Genomic DNA, 23279 nt, shown 5'->3' on the forward strand with positions numbered 1-23279 from the left:
GGGCAGGGTGTCGTGTTTTTTCCAGCGTGCGTTTGTGGTACCTTGGTTTGTGAACTGGGGACAGAAAAGGATATTCGCCCGTCACGAAACACAAATTTGTAAATACGCTTTTGTTTAAAAGGAATGAATCAAATTAAATAGTGAATGGGGAAAAAATAAAAAAATAAAATATGTGTATTGTTCTTGAAAGTTAAATACAACTAAAATTAAAATTAAAAAAATTTTGACATTTAAAAAAAATATTGATATAAACGGGCTGTATGCAATAATTTTTCTTTTATGTTTTCGTGACCCTCCAATCATACCGCATATTGGTGACATGCAGATATTTACGCAACGCAACATTTTGGTGTACTGAAAATGGTTTATTCAAATATCAAAAAATAATATATATACATAGCATATGTGTGAAGGCCTCAGCCTTCACGCAACAAGCATTCCTCTTTAAAAAGGACGTAAAAGATATTCCTTTTTACCTGACACAGCAAAATAACTACACTGGAGGGCGGTTCTACAGCTCGGAACCACTTACAACAGGAGTAATAAAATCTTAAGAACGTAAATATCAGTGCAAACCAAATGGAGTATTTTTAGACAATAGACACACAATAAAAGATCGGCAGAAAAAAAACAGTACACATTTAACATATAAACGATAAAAGTCCAAATAGGGTTTAAAACTACAATGAAACACAAGTTTAAATACCTACTTCTAGTAATGGGAAAATGAAGCTTCAAATCTGTTTCATGAACTAGTTGTAGTATTTTTGGACTCCAGTAGATGGCACTCTCGGTTCAACATTGGGTTGAAAGCACACTGAAATGACATTTTTTAAACCAACAGTGCCATCTACAGGTCTCAAAAATACAGCAGCTGGTTCAGGAAGCAAATTTGAAGCTTCATTTTCCCATCACTACCTACATCCCTACTCGGAAAAAAAGTGGTATTCCGTATCATTCATGCATTATTGCATGTTAGCAAGTTAGCCTAACAAAGTCTAATTAAAAACAATTCAACCGCATCAGTGCTAATATGCACTTTGCCGGATTCAACATAAGAGTGCAAAATGAAATGGATTTGACAACACATTCACTCCTAACTGTACAGTAAATAAAATGAACAACACACACATACCTTCTGTGAACGAGGGTTAATTATAAATAAATTAGCATTGCTCACTTTAGCATCTTGTTTTTACAATGCTAACATGTTTACCCCAAAGTCTTGGCCGTATTGCATCGTTTTTTTTTTTCTTTTCTTTTAAAGCCCTTGGAAGAACACGGCGATATGTCCACCAATTCAATACAGCAGAATGAGAAGATGTTGGTGCATGTTCCATTTTAAAAAATGGATCTTTGGTTATGGACATAAGGCCTTCGGACACTTTTAGTTCAGGACTCGCAGAGAAAAAGCACAGTGCGTTTTGGTAGGAGACCCACACAATTTACAGATTGTCTGTGCAGCAATGACGATCGGAACGACCGCCTTGATCATATTCATCCGTCTGTCATTTAATTGCATATTTTTGTTTAGTTTGCAGGCGACAAGTTGGACATGATTTGAATACGTTGACACAGTGATTCAAGCAACTTTAAATTTTCTTTGATTGCATTTCTAAGTGCATTATGGCTTCAACAGAACATCAATCTGACGGACTAACGACCATCTTTTTGGCGTCCACGGAGTGAGATAATGGATATTTCAAAGTGAACAAGCAACCGACATTTTACAATGTTTGGATTTTACAAAAATCATTGCATGTTATGTTTCTGGTAACCCGATAAACTGCATTTACTCCATTTGTGAAACACTTTTATATATTAAATTGAACAAATCAGGGGTGGGGAACCGACGGAACTTTTACCTGGACTGTATGTGAGCATTTCATCCAGCCTTGGCATATAATTTGAAATAAAGATAGAACTCCAAAGGAATTGAATTGGAATTTGAACATACAAACTATCGTAAAACACAATAATAAAAATTTTTATATTTTTCTCATAAAGTTATGATGGCCTCTGAGAAATGAAATGGCCCCTGATAGGAACAGTTCCCCACCCCTGGTAGAAAATAAATATACACCATGCTAAACCATCGACACACATAGTAATAATTATTATTATATTTACTGAATAATCTGTACAAAGTGCTCCAATTTCCTCATGCCTAGTTGGCATCTTTAAGTTGCATCGTTTTTCAGCAAAACGCACACTTCTCTGCTGGCCTAACATAATCAAGAAAAAACGATCATATTCTTCAAGTCATATATGATTGCGTTGTATTTTTCGGTGGGAGTTTTTATCCCATCACAATTACACTAGCTTGTGTCGCAAAGGCAGGTTTCACAATACCAGTAGCGCGCACTATTTATTTCAGAGTTGATAGACGGGTGCGTTAGCCAATCAGATCACAAGTTGGTTACAGTGAGCCTTCTTGCTGGCCTGACGATGAAGGTGATGAACGCGTTTATGATTGGATACTCACTCGTGAGGGGGCAGAGCTATGCGGAATCGCCCCCCGGCCCCTCCCCGAAACTGGCGACCGTTCGAAAATCTAAATTACATTCTTGCTTTTTTTAAAACCACAATGAAGGAGGGAAAAGTGTGGATTTAATTGCAAATACACATGCGAGGCCATTTTAAGACGGACCTTTCAAGAAGAAGCTAGGTCGTCCAGCACTCGCTTACTATGGTGTGAGTGTTTCTGTATATTATTTGACCAGCCGTGTCGATGACGAATATAGTCCGCAAATTTATGAATGTTTCAATAATGTACAGCAAATACAAAACAAATCAAAATACACTTTTTATCAAACTGATTCTTTTGTATAAAATAGATGGAAAAACGTATACAAATGTAAGAATTTTATCGCTAACGTTTGCGTGCATCACAAATGCTGTCACAGCAATAATATGACGTCGAACGTCCGATGAGAAGAAATGACCAGCATTTTGATCAGAGGGCTTGCAGCATTATTTCAGCTTAGCTCGGCACTTTAACTGTACAAACCAAATTGTGTCGTGTGATGCATTTAAAAGTTGGAACGCATCAAACCGATCCAACATGATTTTAAAAGGCTCCGTATTCATCCAATCAGCCCGACAGTTGTGTGGTCTTTACTGTCAAGCCACTCAAGTCCACCAGAATGTGTGGCGTCACTGGCGATTTGCTGAAGCAGTGCCTGACTGTCCAACTCCTCCGGCGCTGCGCTTTGATATTGCCCTTGCTGACGACTGGGATCAAAAAGAAGGTTCGCATCCAGTGTATTAAGGTCGTTGATGCTACCGCACAGGTCCGAAGTCATTCTGAGTTCGCATGGAAAATCTGCCCCACCCGCCGCTAGCTCCGACACCTGTTGCGTTAGCTCATTCCCGGCAGTGAGGCTGCTGTCCGGTTGGACGTCTTTAAAGGTGTCGCTGAAACCCAACTGCTGTCGCTGTGAACTCAAAGATTGCGGTGTGGACTGGGCTTGCTGCTGATGCTGCCCCCTAAAGGCCGACTGTGCTCGGCTATCGCTTGCAGAGAAAAACATTTGCTCGTTATTGAGGTAATTTGGCCGTAGTGACATGTGCGTGCTGGTGGAGTCCGAAGGGACCGGGCTGACATTGTCAGACTCGAGGATCTGAGTGAGATTCATCCGCGCCGTGTAGCTCGAAGGCAAATGATTAATGCCCATACCTCGCACGGTCTCGTGTTCCCCATCCAGCTTAGCCAGAAGAACATCAGTGATACGTTTGCCGCTGCATTGCTGGCCCGGCATCGGTAGCACCTCCGTCTGCATCATGACGTTGAGAGGCACGGAGCGACTCCTTTGCGCCATGCTGCTCACCCCGAGATTTCCCTGGTTGTTGGCTAAGATGTTTAACACCTCCGGTGTTACCGCAGAGTTAAACGGGGAGACACACTGCGTGTGGATATTGTGAAGGCCACCGGTTCCGGTGCTCCCCATCATGTTCCTCTGGTGTATGGCGGGACTAACGCTGCGACATCGAAAAGAGCCACTCGCGGGGAAGTTGGTGGCTTTGTTATCCAGAGGAGCGGGCACGGCGAAGCCTTCCTGCTTGGTCGTGCTCGCCATGCTGGCTACCTGCTGCTGGACAGGGGAAATGGGAGTCAAGCGGCCAAATCGGCCGTCGTGGTGCCTTGCGTGCGGGACGGCGAAAGCGTGAGGCTTTTGAAAGTGGTCATCTATGAGGCCCTGATAGCCGGTTAAAATTCCCACGGCGCTGTTTGATTTATTTAAGCTGTTGCTGTTGCTGTTGTAGCTATTATTCATCCAGTCCAGCCTGGTTTTATCCGGGTGTGTGGCTGTTGGCCTCTGCATGGGCTTGACGGGGCTGCTGGAAACCGTGCCGCTATCCTGGAAACTCGTCATGCTGGAGTTGATGGGCGTGAATGCGAAGGGATTCCTGCACTCCACGGGGCTGGGCGGCACGGTGCTGCTGCAGTTGGAGAGCGGCGTACCGACCGGGGTGTGTCGACTGCTTCCGAGGGCGCTGTCGACGGGCGTTATGGGGGTGATACGCGAGCAGGGGCTCTCCCGGGTCAAGCTTTGAGCACCTGTCATTTCCGACGTAGGCGTGGGGGTCGGTGTTTGGACGAGATTGCTGACGCCGCTGCTGTTCGCGGCGTGGTAGAAAGTGTTCATTGTCTGATTGGCGGGCATCATATTGTGTGACATCACAGCCTGCTGCCCTTGCAGGGTGACGCCCGTTCCAAACTCTCGTTTGTTGTTAAGTTTCATCTGCTCTTCCATCTGGACCAACTCCTCCACAATACTGTCTTGAGTTACATCATCATCAAACGGGAAGTAGTCTATCTGTGTCTGCATTGGGAGTTGGCTCGACGTGGATGCTTGATCCAAAAAATCCAAAGGTCTCGAAACGGGGTTGGCTTGAGCGTAGGTCGGCGGCGGAACATATTGTTGACCGGCTGACGAATTTGAATGCACTTCGGACATCATGTGCTCGTCTGATTGCTGGATTATTGGGTGACCGACACTGGCGCAGGTTTCCATAACATTGCAAGTATTTTTCCTCTGCATTGAGCTTTGTGTTTTGGCAACAGAGAAGAAGCCGCTGGTTCTGAAAGCGGCATTGCCAAGTGTTTGGACTTGACCCGGCATGAGAGAGTTCATCTTCATCTCCATCTCCCGGGCGACTGGCGCGCTCTCAGGTCTTCGACTGCCGTATCCAACGCCAGCAGTGCCCTCTTCTGGGTGCGGGGACAGAAAAGCTCTCTTGATAGGAGAGGGGGCGGGGCTTAGGCCCGAGCGCTTCCGGAAGCTCTTCGTCGCGCAGATGCCCTCCGCGAATGAAGATACTCGGTTGGAGTTGCATGTGGAGGTCGCGTTCATATTCTGACAGGAGGGCGTTAAATTCAGAGAGCTTCGATGAGGCGTGTTGCTGATAATATTCATGCCGGCTTCAATGACTGCTGTGGTGTTGGCGCTCATGGGGACGTTTGCATCATAGTTGGAGCCGGAAGTTTCTTTCATGGCATGGAAGCGTTTCGTTTGAGGTATGGGCACGCTAGCGGCCCGCTGCGCCATCATCACACTGCTCACATTTTGGTTTTCTCTGTTCTTGTGTATTCCTTCAACCTCCATCTCGACATCAATGTCATGGACGTCAACCTGCTCGGGCCTGGTCATCGGCGCCAGAATGGGGAGGGCAGAGGTGCTCCTCGCATTTTGACGGGATCGCAGGATGTCCTCTGACACAGCGCAGCCGCTGATGCCTGCAGAGGCCGGCCTCAAGGTGGCGCTTGTGAGCGAAGTAGCGGCGATGCCACTGTGGGGTGCGAGTGAGATGGCCGTCATCTTCACCAGACTGACGGGACTGACATGACACGTGGTCATCACGGTCTTGATGGGGTTGTTGGCAAGGATCATGGTGGAGGGCGAGCACAGACCGATGGCCGTGGTGGTCGCTGGCTTGGGAAGGATTTGAGGATAGCGTTGCCGAGCTGTGCGCTCCCCGACTGGATTTAAGAGAATATTTGGGGTGGTTTTGGGGGTTTGTATGATCGGCTGAACTGGCTGGGTCACCACTTGGAAGTTTATAGGCAGCAATTTGCTCTCGCCGGTTGCCACGGGACTGGCAGACATCAGCTGGCCGCTTTGTGGCGTCTGCAGACAAACAAAGTTCATCAGAATACGATCGTCACATTTAGATGTTGTTGATTATTTCAATTTTGGTGTTGGAATGGTGCATTCTTCACATAAAAAAAAAAGTGATACTTTTTCATTATTTAATTGCTCTTAGATGCTTTGGTCGTTTTTCAAACTTTTTTATTCCTAATTTTGAAAACTGTAATAGTAGCATTCATTTTTATAATATTAATAATATTAATAATAATAATAATAATAATAATACACCCTCAAGGACACTGTACATCAATAAAAGCAGTTAAGACCAAACTTCTCAAAGTAAGAAGATTTACAAAATAAATAAAATAATAATAAAATTACAAAAATTTAAATTTAATTCTAGTCTATATTTTTATGTATTTATTTATTGCTTGTGCAACCGAGTTTTTTCAGTGTGCGCGAGACTTCTTGCTCCTGTGCTCTTCATAAATAAAATGGCATCACAAGTGATGTTTGATTACATTCCACGCAATTGCAATATTGAGGAAAAAGAAAAATCTCAATTCGATTTTAAAAAAAAATAATAAATACATAATGAAAATGTTGTGCATGTAGTGCATGAAGTGTTTATTATTCTCCAATTTATTTTCTTTACGTCTATGTAGGTTCAACAGGAAAACGTCTCTCTCACCGTGACGGGTCTTGGGACAGCAGCGACCACGATACCGATGGTTGTCTGAGATGAAGGAGAGACGGGGCTTCCGCATTGCCCACTGCTGTCCTCCGCCACTTTGATTGCACACTCTCCGGGTAGGGGTGAGTGCAGCTTTTGTTCTTGTTGCTTCCTCTGGATCTTCCTCTGCAGCTGCTGCTTGGCATCAACAGTCGGAGATGACAGAGTTGTCGTTTGAGGCTGGAAGGAGTGTGCGTCGGCGGTGGGCACAAAAGCTGAGACTGACTGCAGAGGCTTAACCTCTGAAATGAATGAATAAATAAATACTTGAGCATAAATTACTTCAGCATGTACAGTATACTATTTGTGATATAGTTTGTTTGGTTGTGTGCCGCGCGATGTAAAACTCGCCTCGGCTCGACCCTAACGAGGAGGAGACAAGCACTCAGAGACAGTTTCAGCACAATAACAAAGGAAGTAACGATGATTTGAGTATTTAGTCGATCTGCGTGATATCCACCTCTTTGTCCTCACTCGTAAGACGATTCAGCACACTAGTAGAACGACTGACTGTCTTATTAGAAACGTTTCTTTCCGCTATCGTATGACATTTCTGTGCACTCAGAGGACACTTTTGGCATGACTACATGTAAATTGTGAGGTACGACTATGTAATAATAACTTTGCAAGCACTAGATTGTATTGTATTTTATTGTAGTGTATGAACTAGTGGAGTTTTATAATGTCAGAATATTGAATACTCAAAATCCTGACACTGAGTTTGACATCCAGTTTGAGGTCCTAATGCGCGCTCTTTGTCATTACTTGATTCACAAGATAATTTTGCACCCTAGTACGACCACTATAGGGCACACTAGTAGAATGTCAAGAATTATTTTAGTAATAATTGAAATCACAATTACTCAAACAATTATTTTTTTCGGCTGGGGGCGGGAAACAAATGTTTATATGTAAGAAATAGTAAGACAAATCAAATCTATGTTATCTTAAACATTTAAAAAAAAAAGGTTTAAATGTATAAATTTAAATATGGTTTCCTTGTTTAAAAAACAGCGCATTGGAGTTTACTTACTATAAACTTATAAATTGCCATAGAACTGTTCAATAAAATGCTCAAACATTTCGTGTAGTCGTAAAACATGTTACGAGTGCTCTCCATTACACCACAATTAACGTAATACCAGGCCACTGCCACTAGATGTCGCTGTAAGTGTGCATAACGCGCCAACTGGCCGCCCACCTGTTGCCGTGTCTGTCATAATGGTGAGAGCTGCCAGGGACTTGTTGCTGATGTAGTGGCTGTCCATCAGGAAGCGAGCCAGCTCCTCCACCGCCTCAAACGGCCGTTTCAGCACCTTTTGAGCCCACTCGCACACCAAATCACAAGCCGCGAAGCGAACCTCCTCCTTCATGCTGCCGAGGTGGCCTGCCGAGTCCAGTCCGTCACACTGCAGCTGAAACACAATCAAATACACACTTAAGATGTCTCATTCCGAGACCGGTGAGACATATGTTAAAACAACAAAGATTGATTCTGAATTGTAAGAAGAAAAGATGAAAACATGCTCACTCCTTCTCCAGTTTTGTGTAGCTCCAGACTTGGTAAACATGGAAAGTGAACAAAGGGCCTCTTCCTTAGTCCACTATAGCAATATGTATTATAGTGTCAAGACAAATATGTGCAGAATTGCAACAGCATTGCTTCTATAATTGATAAATATTACAATATGGTTTACTGTAACAAAATGTTAGCACCTTGGGTGGCTGAATGTCATGAAAGTAAAGTTTTGCATTTTAATGTCAAAAGAAGGACAAGAAGCCCAAAAAAAAAAAAGTGTCCTGCATCATGAAGGTCAAGATCACAGCGAATTCCCTCCAGCACTTGCGTATTATGCCCCTGCTTCAGAGGGGGAATTTATTTCATTTCACGTCTATATTTAGAGAGCTTATGAACTGTAAGAGCAGATGGCCAGCGAGTTACAATCCATTCCGGTGAAGGATATTTTGATTTTCCTCTCATGCCAAGTCGACGCGCCTTCATGTTGGGGAAGACATTTTTCATCATTTTTCCAAAGTCTGCAGCACTCAGTGGATGGTAGTTGAGATTGTCACAGAAGCTTCTGAAGAGCGAGGAAAAAAATTGGATTAGAAGAATATTAGCAGTGTATAATAAATGTATTCAATGGGACTTGTAACCATTCAAACAATAAGAAAAAAAAATCCATCAAAAAATAGGATTACATTTGAGCATGTTACGTTGACATTACAGCAGTCACTTCCCCGCCACAATATTAGCATTGAAACGATTTATTGAATAACTTGAATAATTTAATTATTAATAAATACCTCATATCTCAATGTTGTTAAAAGCGAAGAAAATGAAGAAACAGGAAGTTGACGCACACGATTTCCCAGCGCGGGTCACATAAAATGAGCTCGCGGGCCAGAACTGGCCCCCGGGCCTTGTGTTTGACACCTGTGATATGGTGTAATATGTCTACTACAGAGCAGAACAAATGTGCTGAACGCGTGAGTGTTGATATATTATTTATATTATTTGGTAAATTAATGACATTTATTCATAAAAATAAAATTTAAAAAAAGCAGTTTTGCTGTAGGTTTTGAGGAACAAAATAAAAAATAATTCCTCCTCAACAGCCATCATTGTTGTTTATAATCGCCTGGAACATTTTGAGGCGGCATCGGGTACAATCGGCGCGCAGAATTAGCAACAGTCACATGACACTCTAACTTATTTTATTAATTATGAAGCGACGCCAAAGTTTGGAATTTTCCCCTCATCTTTTACACACAATTTCCTCCTGACTCTCGTTTATTGCTTTGCAAGTCTGCGGGTAACAGTCACCGTGGAAAAAATAATCACTAAATATCTGGTGATATAACGCATAATCAGCAACATAAAAAATTAATAAAAAAAATAATAAAATCCTACGATGCGGTGACGCTGCAAAAAAAGCGAAAGACCGTATAGAGAACCGGACGACTGTATTATGAAAATGGAATGAAAACGGCTTTTATGTTGTCCCGAGTGCGGCACACGGTGATCCTTTCGAGCCTTTTCACCTGTCCACCTCAAAGGCGCCAATATATCTGCGGGCTAGAGGGGGTCTGAATTTAGTCGACTTCCAAAGACAGTTACATAACACTGCCCGAGCATTTCAATGGCTGTCTCAGACTTTCCATTCTAATATTACCAGCACATGCTGCTCTATGATTCTCCGTCCTGTTGCGTCTATTTATAATGACGCTTCAGCCGGCAGCAATTTGGAGGAGTCTGATTTTCATGTTGCTGGTTATAATGAACTGCTGTGGCTTGTAGCAAGAACGCTTTTATCGTTAGTACTCACTTGTATTCATCATAAACTTCCTGTTTTGGGAGCGAGGTCTCTGGGTATTCCTCTAAATGATTGCGGATCCAGTTGAACGCGTGCATCTGCTGGGTGCGGCTTGACGACGCAGCATTCTGATCACTGAGAGAAAGCATTCGCTCCGTAAGAAAAATGACATATTCCACAACAACGACTACTTTTATTAGTTTTTTTTTTTTTACCTTTTCTCACTGTTGCCGCTACTAATGGGACCTGAAGGCAACTTAAGGTACAGGTAGAGTTTTTCGATGTCTGTGAACTTTTCAACATCTTGCTGTGGAAGGAGAAAAGGGAAGTGCTATTTGTAAAGGTTAGGAAAAAAGACAATCTTCCACAAAGAGCAAAAATTAAGTGCTGTGAGACACCAATAAGTCGGAAGCCACTTTGACAAAGTGAGCCAGGTGCCTTTTGTCCGCTGCCATGCCAAGCAATTCAAGCAAAATGGGTAAATGAAGCTTCAAATCTGTTTCATGAACCAGTTGTAGTATTTTGGGACTCCAGTTGATGGCACTCTCGGTTCAACATTGGGCTGAAAGCACACTGACTTTCCATTTTTTAAACCCTTTATTTAAAGCAACAGTGCCATCTACAGGACTCAAATATGCAACAACTGCTTCATGAAGCACATTTGAAGCTTCATTCAAAATGTCGGAAAAAAAGCGGCTCGGATTTTCTGTGTCTGAGGGAAACTTTCTTGTCCAGTTCTGGTTGGTTCAACACTTTGACGATACAATGACTAATTTGAACCAAGAACTTCCCAACTGTGACAGAAGCGATTAGTGGAGGTTAGGGTTTATTTTTATTTTTTTTGATTCAGTGCTCCAAGTGCCTTTTTGCCAAAGAATATTTGGATCATTTCTTTTTGTGACATTTATATAGAGGCCCATGGTAAAATTCTGATTTACTCTGTAAAAAAAAGATCAAAGTGAGTTGTTTGCGTAATCACTCGCCCCTGAGCAGTTGGAGTCTTACACAAGAACATCCCGGCAGTGGCCTTGCCGTCTGACACAAGTTTCATATTTTTCCCTCCATAGCAGCAGGTAGTTGACCCAACCCAAAGTAACGTCTGCGCATCTGAGCTTAAAAAAAAAAAAAGACAAAATACAAACGCAATAATTGAGGCGGAGATCTTTTTCTTCCCCTGTAACCATTTTGATATATCGCCACTGGGGAAGTAACAGTGCCGGTCAAGCTAACCTTGACTAACTCCTGCCAGGAATGAATTATGTTGATGAGGCATCCCCTCACCTATCATCAATCAGCGGAAAATGCATCGCTGACTGGATTCCCCGTAAATTGAGCGAAACGCAGAGACATTTGAATGCATCGTTTGATTTCATATCCACTTCTTAAATCGGAAGTAAGATGATGCAATAAAAGCACGTTGTCCGATCACCTAGTGGTGAGCAACAGTACTGCGTTGACGGACAACAACATGCAACATGTAACCTTCTGTACGGTCTCGGGGCATGGTTGATGCAAACAGGATTGAAATAAAAAAATTAAAAAAAACTGAATTCCTCAACAAGCTAGCGAGAGTAGAATATTCTTTCCCCGAGCAGGACAGCATCGTTAACGACGCCAAACTCAAGCGTCCAAAGGGGCCCTTCCTTCTCTGCATGTTTTGAACACACAATGTTCATTCATCATGCTCAGCTTTGGCTCACTTGCCCTTGACGTTGCCTCCTCAGCAGAGAGCGCCACTGTGTACTAATGATGTTCAAGGATAAAAGGGACAAGCGAGGATGCCGAGATGCCTGGTAAATGTTCTCCTTGATGAGGGCAACATGGGGAGCCGACCATGAACAGAATTCAACACTTCAACATGTTTGCATTCAGTTCGACTCTTGGCTTTGAGCGCATACATGATATGGACAGAAGTATTGGGACGCCACAACGTTACGCCGACAGGAAGTGGAATACAGTGAATCCTGCCTAGTAACAGCTCACTATTCATAAATTTGCATATTTATGTTTGAAATTTGCTTTCTATGAGAAAATACCTCACGATAATATTGCATTGAAAATATACAGACAATATGAACGTTTTTGCTTCATTTCAATGGACATTGTGCAACTCCTTCCGGTGTGCGCACTTTGACCACCAGGGGGCAGTGTAAGGCAGGCGTACAGATATGGTGGTCAGAGTCACAGCTTTCTCAGGAAGCTGTCGTAATATTAGTCCTTCAATACAGAGGATAAAGAATATATGACCACAAGTATTGTTACATTATCTGTCTGCGTGTGTTGCTATACCATTCATGTTCAAATTATCCATCGCTTGAAGGGTACCAACACTATAAAAGTGGTGTTATTCGTTAGCACTTTGCATTGTTTGTTAGCATTAAGCTAAATGGACCGAAGGAAAAAATAGCTGGGTTGTGTTAAAGGTACGTGGACATCATCATTATTCAAGGATGCCTTATTAGCATTTAAGGACCTTACTTTGTACATGGAAAAGAAAAAACTAAGTATAGAACGGTCCAAAATCAATCAAGCATTAACATTCAAATGGTCTTGTCCAAACTTTGATCGCAAAAGTAACCAATTAAGAGCTGTGTCCCAACACTTCTGGCCAAAACCCAGAAAAGGGCCCGATGAGGTCAAATGAAATCAAATCTGTAGCTCAGGATGCCCCACTGCATGCGGAGTGCGCAAATACACATCCGCACAGTTCCAAAATGGGCCTCCATGCATGCGTTTCTCAACTTTGACTCCGAAGAATAAACACAAGCAGTTAACCTTTTTTAATTCCGGTCTCTGTTATTATTATTGTTGTTGTTTTTGTTGTTAGGGAACTACAAGTTTCCAGGGGGAAGCAGGCAGTCAAGATGTCATGATTCCGCAGGTCTACAAATGCTCACATGGGATCTTAGAACCTAAGGAGGTGGAAATGTAATTCTCTCAAAGTGATAGAATTCTGAAAATTCTATTGGCAGTTAGCAGTTGGTGTAAACACAAAGTGGGCTCAGAACAGGACCAGAAAATTCAGCGCAACCTCCAAGTTATCCATCCATCCATTTTCTTTAGCACTTGTCCTCATTAAGGTCTCGAGCTGAGCTGATTTAGGGAAGAGAGCCGGAGACGAGACTGAGAACGTCAAAATTAGTTCGACCCAATTGTTTTATTCTCAACACATTACTGTTTAAACATTGCCCATATAAAAAAAAAAATCAAGAATAAGAAACAGCTCAACTTTTTTTTTTCTGATAGTGGACGCCTTGGTCATGAAATAATACTATTCACCTAAACAAGAGCCTCACGAGTTATAAAGAAATGTTTTAAATCGTGAAGCTTCATTTATTTTCCCATCACTACCTGTGAGTATTATAATCTGTCTAGATGTGTTGGCCACCATTTATGTTGAAATATATGCCTAAAATAAGGCTTAAAACACAGCAACACCAACGCTAATTGTTAGCCTGTCTTTAGCAATTAGCATTTTTTTTAACATTAAGATTAACACACTCCTCAAAAGCAAATTTATTTATTTATTTATTTATTTTTTAATAAATAGCACGAAAGTCTCTTTGTTTTGTTTCTTTTTGATAATTAATTTGGGAATGGCACTAAACAGTTGAATTTTTTTCCCCCCAAAGAATTGTTCACAAAATGCCAAACTAAATAAAACAACACACATAATTAGCTCGATCGTGGTCATTTTGTCAGTCACTCGCAATTGTAGTTAAACATAATAAAAACAACAACGTATATTTAAAAGTAAAAGCATACTCACCAGAATGTTGTCCACTTTGGATTGAACCGTTTTGCTGAAAAGAAGAGATAATCGTATCAATTAGTATGCTCGTAGGCTGCCATGTAACATGAGTGCTGGCGCATTTATTTATAAAGCGGAGGAATGTCTGGCATGAGTTGACCCTCCCTTCAGCATCATGTCGCCCACCGCCACGGACACATGCTGCCACATGTAAAAAGACAAGGCTGTTCACATTGTCTCGTCACCTGTTGCAATCGCGACATTAGGATACAATATTTTGTCAGATTAAACACAATTGAACGAAAGGCTTCCCAAAAAAAAAGGCGAGTCTCAACAAAAAGATTGATTAATGTTACATACAGTAAGGCTCATTTAATTGCCTCGTCCTCGTTAGGCTCGCAGGTGATGTGGAGCCTGTCCCAGCTGACATTGAGAAACACGTGGAGTACGCGCTGGCCTATTACTTGAACGGCTGAACTTTATTTGGGGTTAATCGGAGGAACTTTAAATGGCTGCATTTTAGGTCACATGACACATTTATTGTGGAAGATGTTTTTGAAATGATTTACCGTATTTTCGGGACTATAAGGCGCACCTGTATATAAGATGCAGCAATCCCGTACCCCCAATGTCAAAAACCTTGCATTTGAACAGGGGTGTTTAGACTTTTTATATCGACTGTACATTTTTCAATTAGGGGTATGCAGAAAAAACCCACGCAAGGACAAGAGGGCATATTAACGCCACAGCTGAGATTCTAACCCAGTACCTCAGACGTATAAGGCAGGCAAAGTAACAATTACCCCACCGTGCTGCAATTTATTCATTATTTCCTACGGGGGGAATTGTTTTAAGCATCCCAGACTGGATTATGTTTGAATCAAAACGTTCCACTGAGTATTGGGTTTGCAGCGTGAGTTTACATTAAGGCCAAATGAGGCAGCACATCAACCATATTCAGTAGTTGCATAAAGTGTTGGATCCCCCCCTGCCCCCCCCCCCCACATAAAAAAAAAAAAAACTCACAAAGTTAAGAAAATGCGTAATGTCTATTTAGCAAATATTTGTCTGTCATAAAAAGCTGCTCCATTTGCTTTGGTGATTCAGAGTGGGATTGGAGCAGCGGCGGTGGGCAGACTTGTCCAGGTTTAATTCCTAATCTGCAGACAGGTCAGTTTGTTGTTGACAGCGAGACAGAAGGTCCAAGCGGGTCACATTTAAGGACAGCGGCTTCGGCAAGGGTCAGCGCGGTGGCCCTAAGCTGCGCCGAGAACAGTTCACTTTAATTCGCTGTTAGCCGGAGGCGCTCATTAGCTTGCTTTCAGGACACATTTAGCAGGTACACTGGATTAGACCCGAGATCTGTTTCTTTCGACCGGCAGATTAGAGACAAACTGGTACTTGAAAGAGATTAAACCGATCCATTAAATCCCAGTCTCGATACTGAGGTAACGATGACCCTCACTGCCACTCCTCCATCACCTGCTCAGTGGCATGAAACTTTCTTTGTCTTCAGAGATATGGACTTTTCGTTCTGACATTTTGACAACATGAATTGGCAGCGCATGAGTTTGATCAGGTTCATATAGAAAGTGGTCATTTTGATGTAATTGCGAGCAGAAACCACACTAATTTTGCAATCTATGTATTTATTTGTCAGTTCTGCAGTTATGGCTCTAAATGAACTCATTCACTACCAGCCGAGTTAAAAAAAAAAGATTTTTGACGTCTTTAGCCGTCAATGGTAGTAAACAAGTTCATAGGTGTAAAAGTAAATGCTTGTTTGTGTATGTACTCTGCGATTGATTGAGGTGTATCCAGAGTTGCCCAGTCAGCTCGGAAAGGCTCCTGCGGGAAATATATTAACACCCTGGTTGTGTTAATTAATTCTTTCTTCCTTTCTAAACTGGAGCAAGTCCATATTTGTCTCTCATTTTAATGGATTATCATAAGAGAAGTTTAAATGCAAAGGGAGACATCTCCATATTTTGCTAATTTTGTAGAATTGTTAAATTTCTTTTTAGCTCTTTTTCCAGGTTAAGGCTAAGATTTTCTGCCATTTTTAAATGGAAATAGTTAGCAAACCTTCATTTAACAAAAAAAAAAAAAAAAGATGTTTTATGTAGTGGTTGTTTGGCTTTCAGGGTTAGGAGATGCTCCCCTGAAAGATGCCGTGATAGGAAGTCTGCGAGGGAGCGTGTCTCTTAATTTTTTCTAAATGGCGGTTGACGGCAGTGCAAGGCAAAATGGCCGCCACAGAAATGGAAATAAAACCGGTGGATTTTTCGGCTTGATTCAAAGTTCTCAACGACAATATGAATCTTAATATTGCATTTAAACTAGTGAGGGCACATTTTAAAGAAAAACACTGACTCATCTTCCCCTTTAAAATATTTATTAAATATATTATTAAAATATATATAAAAATCAGCAAGTAATTGACGCCACCCTTAAAAAGGTTTAACCTGTACTGTAAAGGCCACAAGATGGTGGAAAAAGTACAGTACAAAAGTATGTGACCTATTCTGCTGAAAAGTAGTGTTCACTATTCGGGTCAAGTTTTTTGGATCGCTGACTTGGAAAACCCCAAATAATTTCAGACCGTCGGAGCTTATTCGTGTTAATTTTCACTGAAACTTGTCAGCCAATCGGAGAAATTGTTCTCAAGTAGCAGACAAATTATAATGATGGAGGAACAACATTGAGAAATTAGTTTTACTGTTATACTCGATTTTTTTTAACAGATTTTCTATAGGTGGTATCACACAAAACTGTTTTTCTGAGGTAAAAAAAATAAATAAATCACTTTCTCACAAACCGGTCATCTGATTATCGAAACTCGTGGCGCTTTGAACTCAGTTTCAAGTGGCCATTTCAATTATGCGGAAATCTTGTCATGTTGCTAATTTTGTTCATCAGTGACCCAATGCAAATGGACCTCTGCGCCGTTTTGGGTCCCAAACTTAGTTGGGGAACCATACTTAAAAACTGTTTTTCCCATACGTTCCTGTGAGAAATCATCAGGTGTGCCATTTTCCATTTTCACATAATTATTATTAAAATAATTTTAAAAAAAAACGTATTTATCTACTACAAAAAAACATACATTTGCACACCTCTCTATTCCACCTAAAGTGACAAACAGAACAAATAACAAGAGTGTCCACTTTTTGGGACATTTTTGTTTAGTGGTGGACCAAGAGAACAATTTCTCATTTGAAATCTAAGTTGGCAAATCCAAACAAGCAAACATGGGCGCCCCTCACCAGATGGAGTTCTTGATCCGGAGTTGCAGAGCCCCGGCCTCGGTGCCCTGCAGCCCGGAGAGCGGACCGGGCTGGAAACTGCCCGCCCCTCGGTCCGCGTGCTGTTGCTGCTGCTGCTGCTGCTGCTCCTGCTGGGGGTCCTCCTCGGACATCGTAGGAGTCCCGGGCTGAACCGCGGTACACCGGACGAGGAGGCGTGGACGGGCCGACTCGCCCGGACGGGCTGACCGGCTTTAAACAAGGGGAGGTCGTTGCCGAGCTAAGCGGACATCGCCGTCGTCATCATCATCATCATCATCATCAGCGCGCCGTGTTGTTGTTGTCGTCTGCCAGCAGCCCTCCTCCGACATCTCGCCCCTCCAGCCCGCCGCACTTTGCAGTCTTCATGGGAAAGAAGCGTCAAACACTCACTCGCTGCTGCGTGGACGGAATACGTAAATGTCTAAGCAGTGGGCGGACGAGTGAGCAACAACAAGCTCGTCCCTCCGGTGCCTCTCACCTTACGGGAGTTCTCCAAGACTGCATGTGCATGTGCGCCGCGTAGTAACTGTCAGCCACGCGCATGCGCAGTGACGTTCACGGCAATAAAAACAAGAGGTACGTAAGCAAAACGTAATGGTGCCACTTTACAGTATTATGCAGGAGAGAGAGAGAGAGAGCATGGGTGGGCACATTTGTGCTCAAGAGCCACACCTAGTTACTAAAACTCCCATATGGACATTTATTTTAAAGTCAATGAATTTTCATGGAATATTTAAGATATGTTTGTTGATTTCCATTTCATTTTAATAATAGTAATATTACAATTATATTTGTATTTCATGTTTATGTGCAATATATTTTAGTCAAATAATTTAAGATTTCTGTCTGGAAAAGTATTTTATAGTTTGTTATTTAATACTAACAAATTGTTCTACTATTCTACTACTATACTATACCATTATGTACGATCTGTGTATTAATACATGAAATACTTGTATAAACGTTTCTTATACTTGTGATAAATGCAAAGTTAATGAATGAAGTAGTAATGGTGCTAATGCCAAACAATTCGTCAGCAAGTTCATTTTATGCTGCGCTTAATCTTTATTTAGTTCACGAGCGCTACACGTGTGACGTCATTTAACAGCCACGTGATAAGGGCAGTCAAATGACGCACAAAACATATTTTCCCTTTATTTTTATTCCATTAAATTTAGCTAATATTTCAAGACATGGGCAAAATGAATCGAGTTCCAAGGCTATATATAATATTTATTTTAATACCGTTTGCTTGATTTGCGTTTTTTGCAAACCGCTTGATTAACAGTATATCCATTCAACCAATTGGTTCTAACTCGGCTTCCGTAGTTTGGGATTGTTGCGGTAGTTGCTAGGCGACCAAGAAACATTTTTTTTTTAAACACCGTGTCTGTGCTCGCCCCGGTAAGCCATTAAATAAAATACGTAATATATCGATAGATTACTTTATTAATAGTGATTATTTACGTGCGGCGGTAGCAAAGTTTTTTTTTTAATACAATGTAAAAAAGAAGCTCAAGTGCCAGAAACTGCTTCTTTACTGGCATTGTCGTACATTGCACTGAATGTCAGTAAATCCATGTTTGGACACAATTTACGATATTTAATTGTACGAAATGCATTGAAAATAATTACTATAGTATTTTAGTTTTTTACTTTTGAGTCATATTAAACCATTGTGGGAATTTTACCCTCAAGTCGAAGAGTTTTGAAGACCATCAAAGATGCCTGCGAGTGACCTTTTGGCGAAGGAGGAGAAATACAAGTAAGAGCAATTCTACTTCATTATTTGGATTAACGATTATTGTAATAATTTATTAATCTGTCCGCTACTTTATTTATGATTGAGTTAAAGCTCAGGTCTGTAACATGTGAGAAAATGAGTAAAAATGTTGGTCATTCTTTTCTAAAATAAAAGCAGATGTTTGCAAATGTCAGTTTTGATTCAGCTCAAAGATAAGTCTGCTTTCATGAAGAACTACAACAATTTGAGAGTATTTTCTGTTAGGAGGCTAAAATTCTCACGATTTGGACGATTGTAAAGGTACCTAAATATCAATTTATAAATATCGAATATAATTGAATATGAAAATAAAATTATCGATTGATTATCAATTAGTTATAAATAAATTTCTGCACCTCTAATGTGAATAATACTTTTCTGTATATTTGTGACCAGTGATCCAAAGGAGACTTCTAATTGATATAAGTATTAATATTAGCCCTCCTTTTGATTGTCAACAAAAACCCTATCTAGGTATACAGCGCTGTTGAGTTTCGCACTTATTTTTTCAGGATGCTGAATGCAAAGCTGGAGGCCAAAGCGGCAAATCTGGTAATGCAGGCAGATCAACTAAAGGTGAGTTTTTACACAAGTGCAACAAATGGGATGCCAATATGTGCACTTTTATTTCACCCCAATGTAAAATATTTACATACAATATGTATTTATTCATTTATTTTTAGAAAGAACGGGATGATTTCCTTTCAAAGCCTTCAAGTGCGCTTCCACTTAAGGATTTGGAGGATGAAAAAGCACCAAGGTGATCATTAGCAGCATGATATTCTAGTGGTTAGCATGTTTGTCCCGGAGTACTATGTTTCTTTTAAAAGCTTCCTCAAACATTTCAAAAACATTCAATTTATACTTGTTAATATGTGGCCCACGATTGGCTGGCGACCAGTCCATGGTGTACTCTGCCTCTCGACCAAAGTCAGCAATAGAAAATTAATTTATTGCCCTTTTCATCCAATACTCATAATATTTTCCATTCTCTTCCAGTAACGGCAAGGATGGAGAAACGCCTGTGCCGAAGCCTCGCAAGGTACCGCTACGAAAACCTGCTGGAGCATTTATTCAATACCTTTAATATCCAGCTTGAGGTCATTGCACAAGTACACAATTTGTCCTCAACAGTAAGACACACTAGTAGAACCACCCGGCTGCACTAATGGAACAGTCTGTAATTTGTAATTTTTTTTATACTATAGTGCCACTTTTTCCAATTAGTACAGACTTGAACCCGACTGTTTGTCACTAGTAACACTACAAGTCACAACTAGTAGACATGTGCCGTGCATTAGTAGCCTCCTGGAACCGACTAGTAGCCACTAAATGGCTACTAGTATTTTTCTCACTTGTATCATGGCCTAAAACTGCTATCCAGCGCTAGAGCATTGTAGCAGACAATTTAGTGCACTAGTAGAAGAATGAGAACCAGTACTAGAGGAAGACAGTCTCCAACTACGCTGAGGACAAAGAGGGTACTGGCCTGTGAAAAACACTTCATATTTTATATATTCATATTTTTTTTTTATATTTATGTGAATGAGATTTCTGTGTTACAGATAGACAATTAATGTGGAAATTAAAAAAAAATAAAAAATGGTCACGTGTTTTTCACAGGACAGCAATGATATGGCCCTTAAACTGAATATCAATATTATGTAATATACCTTCAGTCCTTATACTACCGTAGAATATCTAGTTCAGAAATGTGCAAATAACAGTCATCAGTTCCTCTAAAATATCTAACAATAATGAATATCCTGACCTGTTCCTAGGTGGAGTCCAAAAAGTCACAAAAGTCAGAAGTACAAGAGCCCCATTTGAACCCAGCGTGAGTTCCGATTGGACGGACTGACGACAAAAGCAAGTCATGATGCGTCAGCGGGGTCACGTTCGGTATCGGTGACATTTGTTTTATGTCGACTTTTAGAGTTTTTGGGGACACTTTAGAAGCGGCGGGAGATTCGGCCGAGTCCTTCGTGGCGAAGACGATACAAAACGTGGAAGACAGGATGAACCGTTCGGTTCCTCATGACAATCTGTTCTGCGACGGAGACAACGAAGGGACGGGTATGCGATGTCTACGTCCATCCTTAAAATTGCTAAAACATGACACAGAATCTAATAATCCGACAAGTGAGAAGATTTTTGTCTATTTTATTCTGTATACACGAAGACAATTTTGCAAAAGTATAAGTGAGTCAGTGTGCATCTTATATAGCATAAGTCAGCATGATAATGATGTAACCGATGGCAACAAAAGTGCGCATACCCCTGAATGAAACTTGTCATTTTTATATTTTTAAGTAGACGAGACTAGTAAAATCAAACACCCCAAGAGGGTCAAAACTAAAATTGCTCACTGTATTTGACTCGTGCATTTGTTTTCAGTGGTTTCACGTGCACAAATCCATGCCCTGATGGCCAACATCAAGATGATGCAAGAGGAAATTGATCAGCTTCTGAGTGAAAGAAAAAAGAAGGTACAATTCAGTCCATCAAAATGTATTTGCCGCATTTCACCAGTTTGGGGCGACAGAGATCGTCATTGTTATTGTGACCGAGTCAGGATGATGAAAACATCAAGCTGAGCACCAAAGTCAAGCAGCTGGAGGAGGATCGGATCAAACTTCAGAGGACCGTCAACATCCAGCAGACAAAGATGGACAAGCTCAAAGCGTCCGAGAGCGAGGCCGCCGTCAAATGCGACAGCCTTCAGTTGCAAGTGTCCGCTTTGCAAAAGGTAAGACACTTTTTACACGGAAAATTGCAAGTGTGAAACATGCTAAAACTAATCCAACGTATGATTAGCCGCAAAAGCATCACTGCCCGATCACATTTCCCCCCCTCCGTGGATCATCATGGAGTGGCTTACAATAAATATACATACTTTTTCGGAATACTGTATTTCATTGTTGGTCATACTGGTGGTGCTTAGTTGAGCGTTTTAGGTGTTGCTGCTTTGTGTAAAATGTTTAGAGAGCAATTGTGCTAAGCAGTTAAATAAATCAAAAAGGGCGTTTGAGCAAAAAGTTATTAGTATTGTGTAGGGTTAGTTATTTGTAATGTTGAATTTAAATTAATTTCAATTTAATTTTAAAAAAGCATTTATTTTGATTTTATTGACTGAAATTATCCAATAGATTATTATATTCAATTATAACATTTTAAGTGAGTTTTTCTCATTTTTAAAGATAAAAAAACATATCCTGTAACATTCTACATTTTCATTAAAAAAAAAAAAGACAAGCTCCTTGTTTTTAAAATTTTTAAAAAATATTTTTTTAAATGATTACTACCCTAATCAACAACATATTTTAGCTATTCACAGTATTTTTTTGCTTCAGGGGTTCTCACCTTGGTACATGCCCCAGAGGGGTGTGAGTCCATCCTTTTAAGAAATGAAATACACTAACAATATGAATGTTGTGGGGATTAGCCAGTCTTCAAATCCTCACAGAATCATTTTAGATTGAGCAACGCAAAATTGCTCTAAAGCAGACAAGTGACTAAAAAAAAAAAAAACTTACCGTAAGTCAGACAACGCAGTGGACGGCAAACAGCTCCGAGGCAGGCCCAGCCCTGATGGACCAGCGCAGACATTTGACAATGCAATGTTACCTGCAGGAAATGGAGAAGCTTAACAAATCGAGCAAGCAAGGAGCAGCCGCTCACAACTCTGTGGAGCTTCGTCTGACAAGAGCTTTGGATGAGGTGGAACGCCTAAAGTCGGAACTCAACAAAACCAAACAGATGAACAAGGCAAGCGGGCTTATTATTCCAATACAGAATCTTAAAGTGTAGCACATCGTTACGTGATGGTCAGTAGTAATCATGTTTTTTTTCCCCATCAACCAAGGACAAAACCAACGAGGAACAGCAGGCTCGGGAAAATCTACTGGCAGAAAATAAACTGCTAAAAAAGCAGAAAGTGGAGCTCATCGTCGGGTTAAAGAAGCAACTCAAGCTGATCGACGTTCTCAAAAGACAAAAGGTGCCATCATCTCTTACAGGCAAACGATCCATGCGTGCTCATCTTCAAATGTCGTTCTGCGCAGATGCATCTTGAAGCTGCCAAGCTGCTGTCTTTCACAGAGGACGAGTTCATGAAGGCCCTCGACTGGGGCAAAACATAAGTCGTTGGCGTTGAATCAAAAAGGATAACTCATTAAAATAGTGACTCACCCTTCAGTCGTGTGGTTTTTTTTTCATGTTTCTACAACTAACTTGGGGATGAATTGACAAGTCTGTGAGGCAGTGAATGTAAAGACTCGGTCCCCAAGAACGAGTAAGCGTGCGTGTGTGTGTGG

The 23279-nt window shown here is 41.2% G+C and overlaps 2 protein-coding genes across 3 annotated transcripts; one reads left to right on the forward strand and one right to left on the reverse strand.

Moving 5' to 3' along the window:
* Positions 1 to 344: 344 nt before the first annotated feature.
* On the reverse strand, positions 345 to 17727 carry LOC148337482 (DNA-binding protein RFX7-like). Its single transcript, XM_088295933.1, has 9 exons — positions 17160 to 17727; positions 13912 to 13945; positions 10358 to 10449; positions 10155 to 10277; positions 8790 to 8906; positions 8357 to 8441; positions 8027 to 8240; positions 6784 to 7067; positions 345 to 6131 (listed from the first exon to the last, which is right to left on the reverse strand). Exons 1-9 carry the CDS (start codon positions 17309 to 17311, stop codon positions 3087 to 3089), a joined length of 4146 nt encoding a protein of 1381 aa, XP_088152059.1. The 5' UTR covers positions 17312 to 17727; the 3' UTR covers positions 345 to 3086.
* Positions 17219 to 23141, forward strand: tex9 (testis expressed 9). Of its 2 annotated transcripts, none has more exons than XM_088295930.1 (12): positions 17219 to 17756; positions 18879 to 18945; positions 19476 to 19539; positions 19647 to 19723; positions 19963 to 20005; positions 20745 to 20800; positions 20900 to 21039; positions 21361 to 21452; positions 21539 to 21712; positions 22597 to 22731; positions 22829 to 22963; positions 23028 to 23141. In XM_088295930.1, the coding sequence occupies exons 2-12, from the start codon at positions 18905 to 18907 to the stop codon at positions 23103 to 23105; spliced, it is 1035 nt and encodes a 344-aa protein (XP_088152056.1). In that variant the 5' UTR covers positions 17219 to 17756; positions 18879 to 18904; the 3' UTR covers positions 23106 to 23141. The 2 variants fall into 2 exon arrangements, with proteins under 2 accessions (XP_088152056.1, XP_088152058.1); XM_088295932.1 differs by lacking the exon at positions 17219 to 17756 and adding an exon at positions 18535 to 18584.
* Positions 23142 to 23279: the final 138 nt, after the last annotated feature.

Source organism: Idiotropiscis lumnitzeri, chromosome 5 (genome assembly GCF_059441095.1).
Source record: "Idiotropiscis lumnitzeri isolate Australia: NSW breed Sydney's pygmy pipehorse chromosome 5, RoL_Ilum_1.0, whole genome shotgun sequence".
In the NCBI taxonomy this organism is placed as follows: Eukaryota; Metazoa; Chordata; class Actinopteri; order Syngnathiformes; family Syngnathidae; genus Idiotropiscis; species Idiotropiscis lumnitzeri.

What these genes read in the sequence shown, in the direction of transcription:
- LOC148337482 (XM_088295933.1), bottom strand. Translation starts at nt 17,311, where the DNA reads ATGTCCGAGGAGGACCCCCAGCAGGAGCAGCAGCAGCAGCAGCAGCAA. An exon ending in GAAGTTTATGATGAATACAA is followed by an intron (nt 8,907 to 10,154) that starts GTGAGTACTAAC and finishes CTCGCTCTTCAG; the next exon opens with AAGCTTCTGTGACAATCTCA. An exon ending in TACACAAAACTGGAGAAGGA is followed by an intron (nt 8,241 to 8,356) that starts GTGAGCATGTTT and finishes ATTGTGTTTCAG; the next exon opens with CTGCAGTGTGACGGACTGGA.
- tex9 (XM_088295930.1), top strand. Translation starts at nt 18,905, where the DNA reads ATGCCTGCGAGTGACCTTTTGGCGAAGGAGGAGAAATACAA. An exon ending in CGGAGACAACGAAGGGACGG is followed by an intron (nt 21,040 to 21,360) that starts GTATGCGATGTC and finishes ATTTGTTTTCAG; the next exon opens with TGGTTTCACGTGCACAAATC. An exon ending in TGAGTGAAAGAAAAAAGAAG is followed by an intron (nt 21,453 to 21,538) that starts GTACAATTCAGT and finishes TGACCGAGTCAG; the next exon opens with GATGATGAAAACATCAAGCT.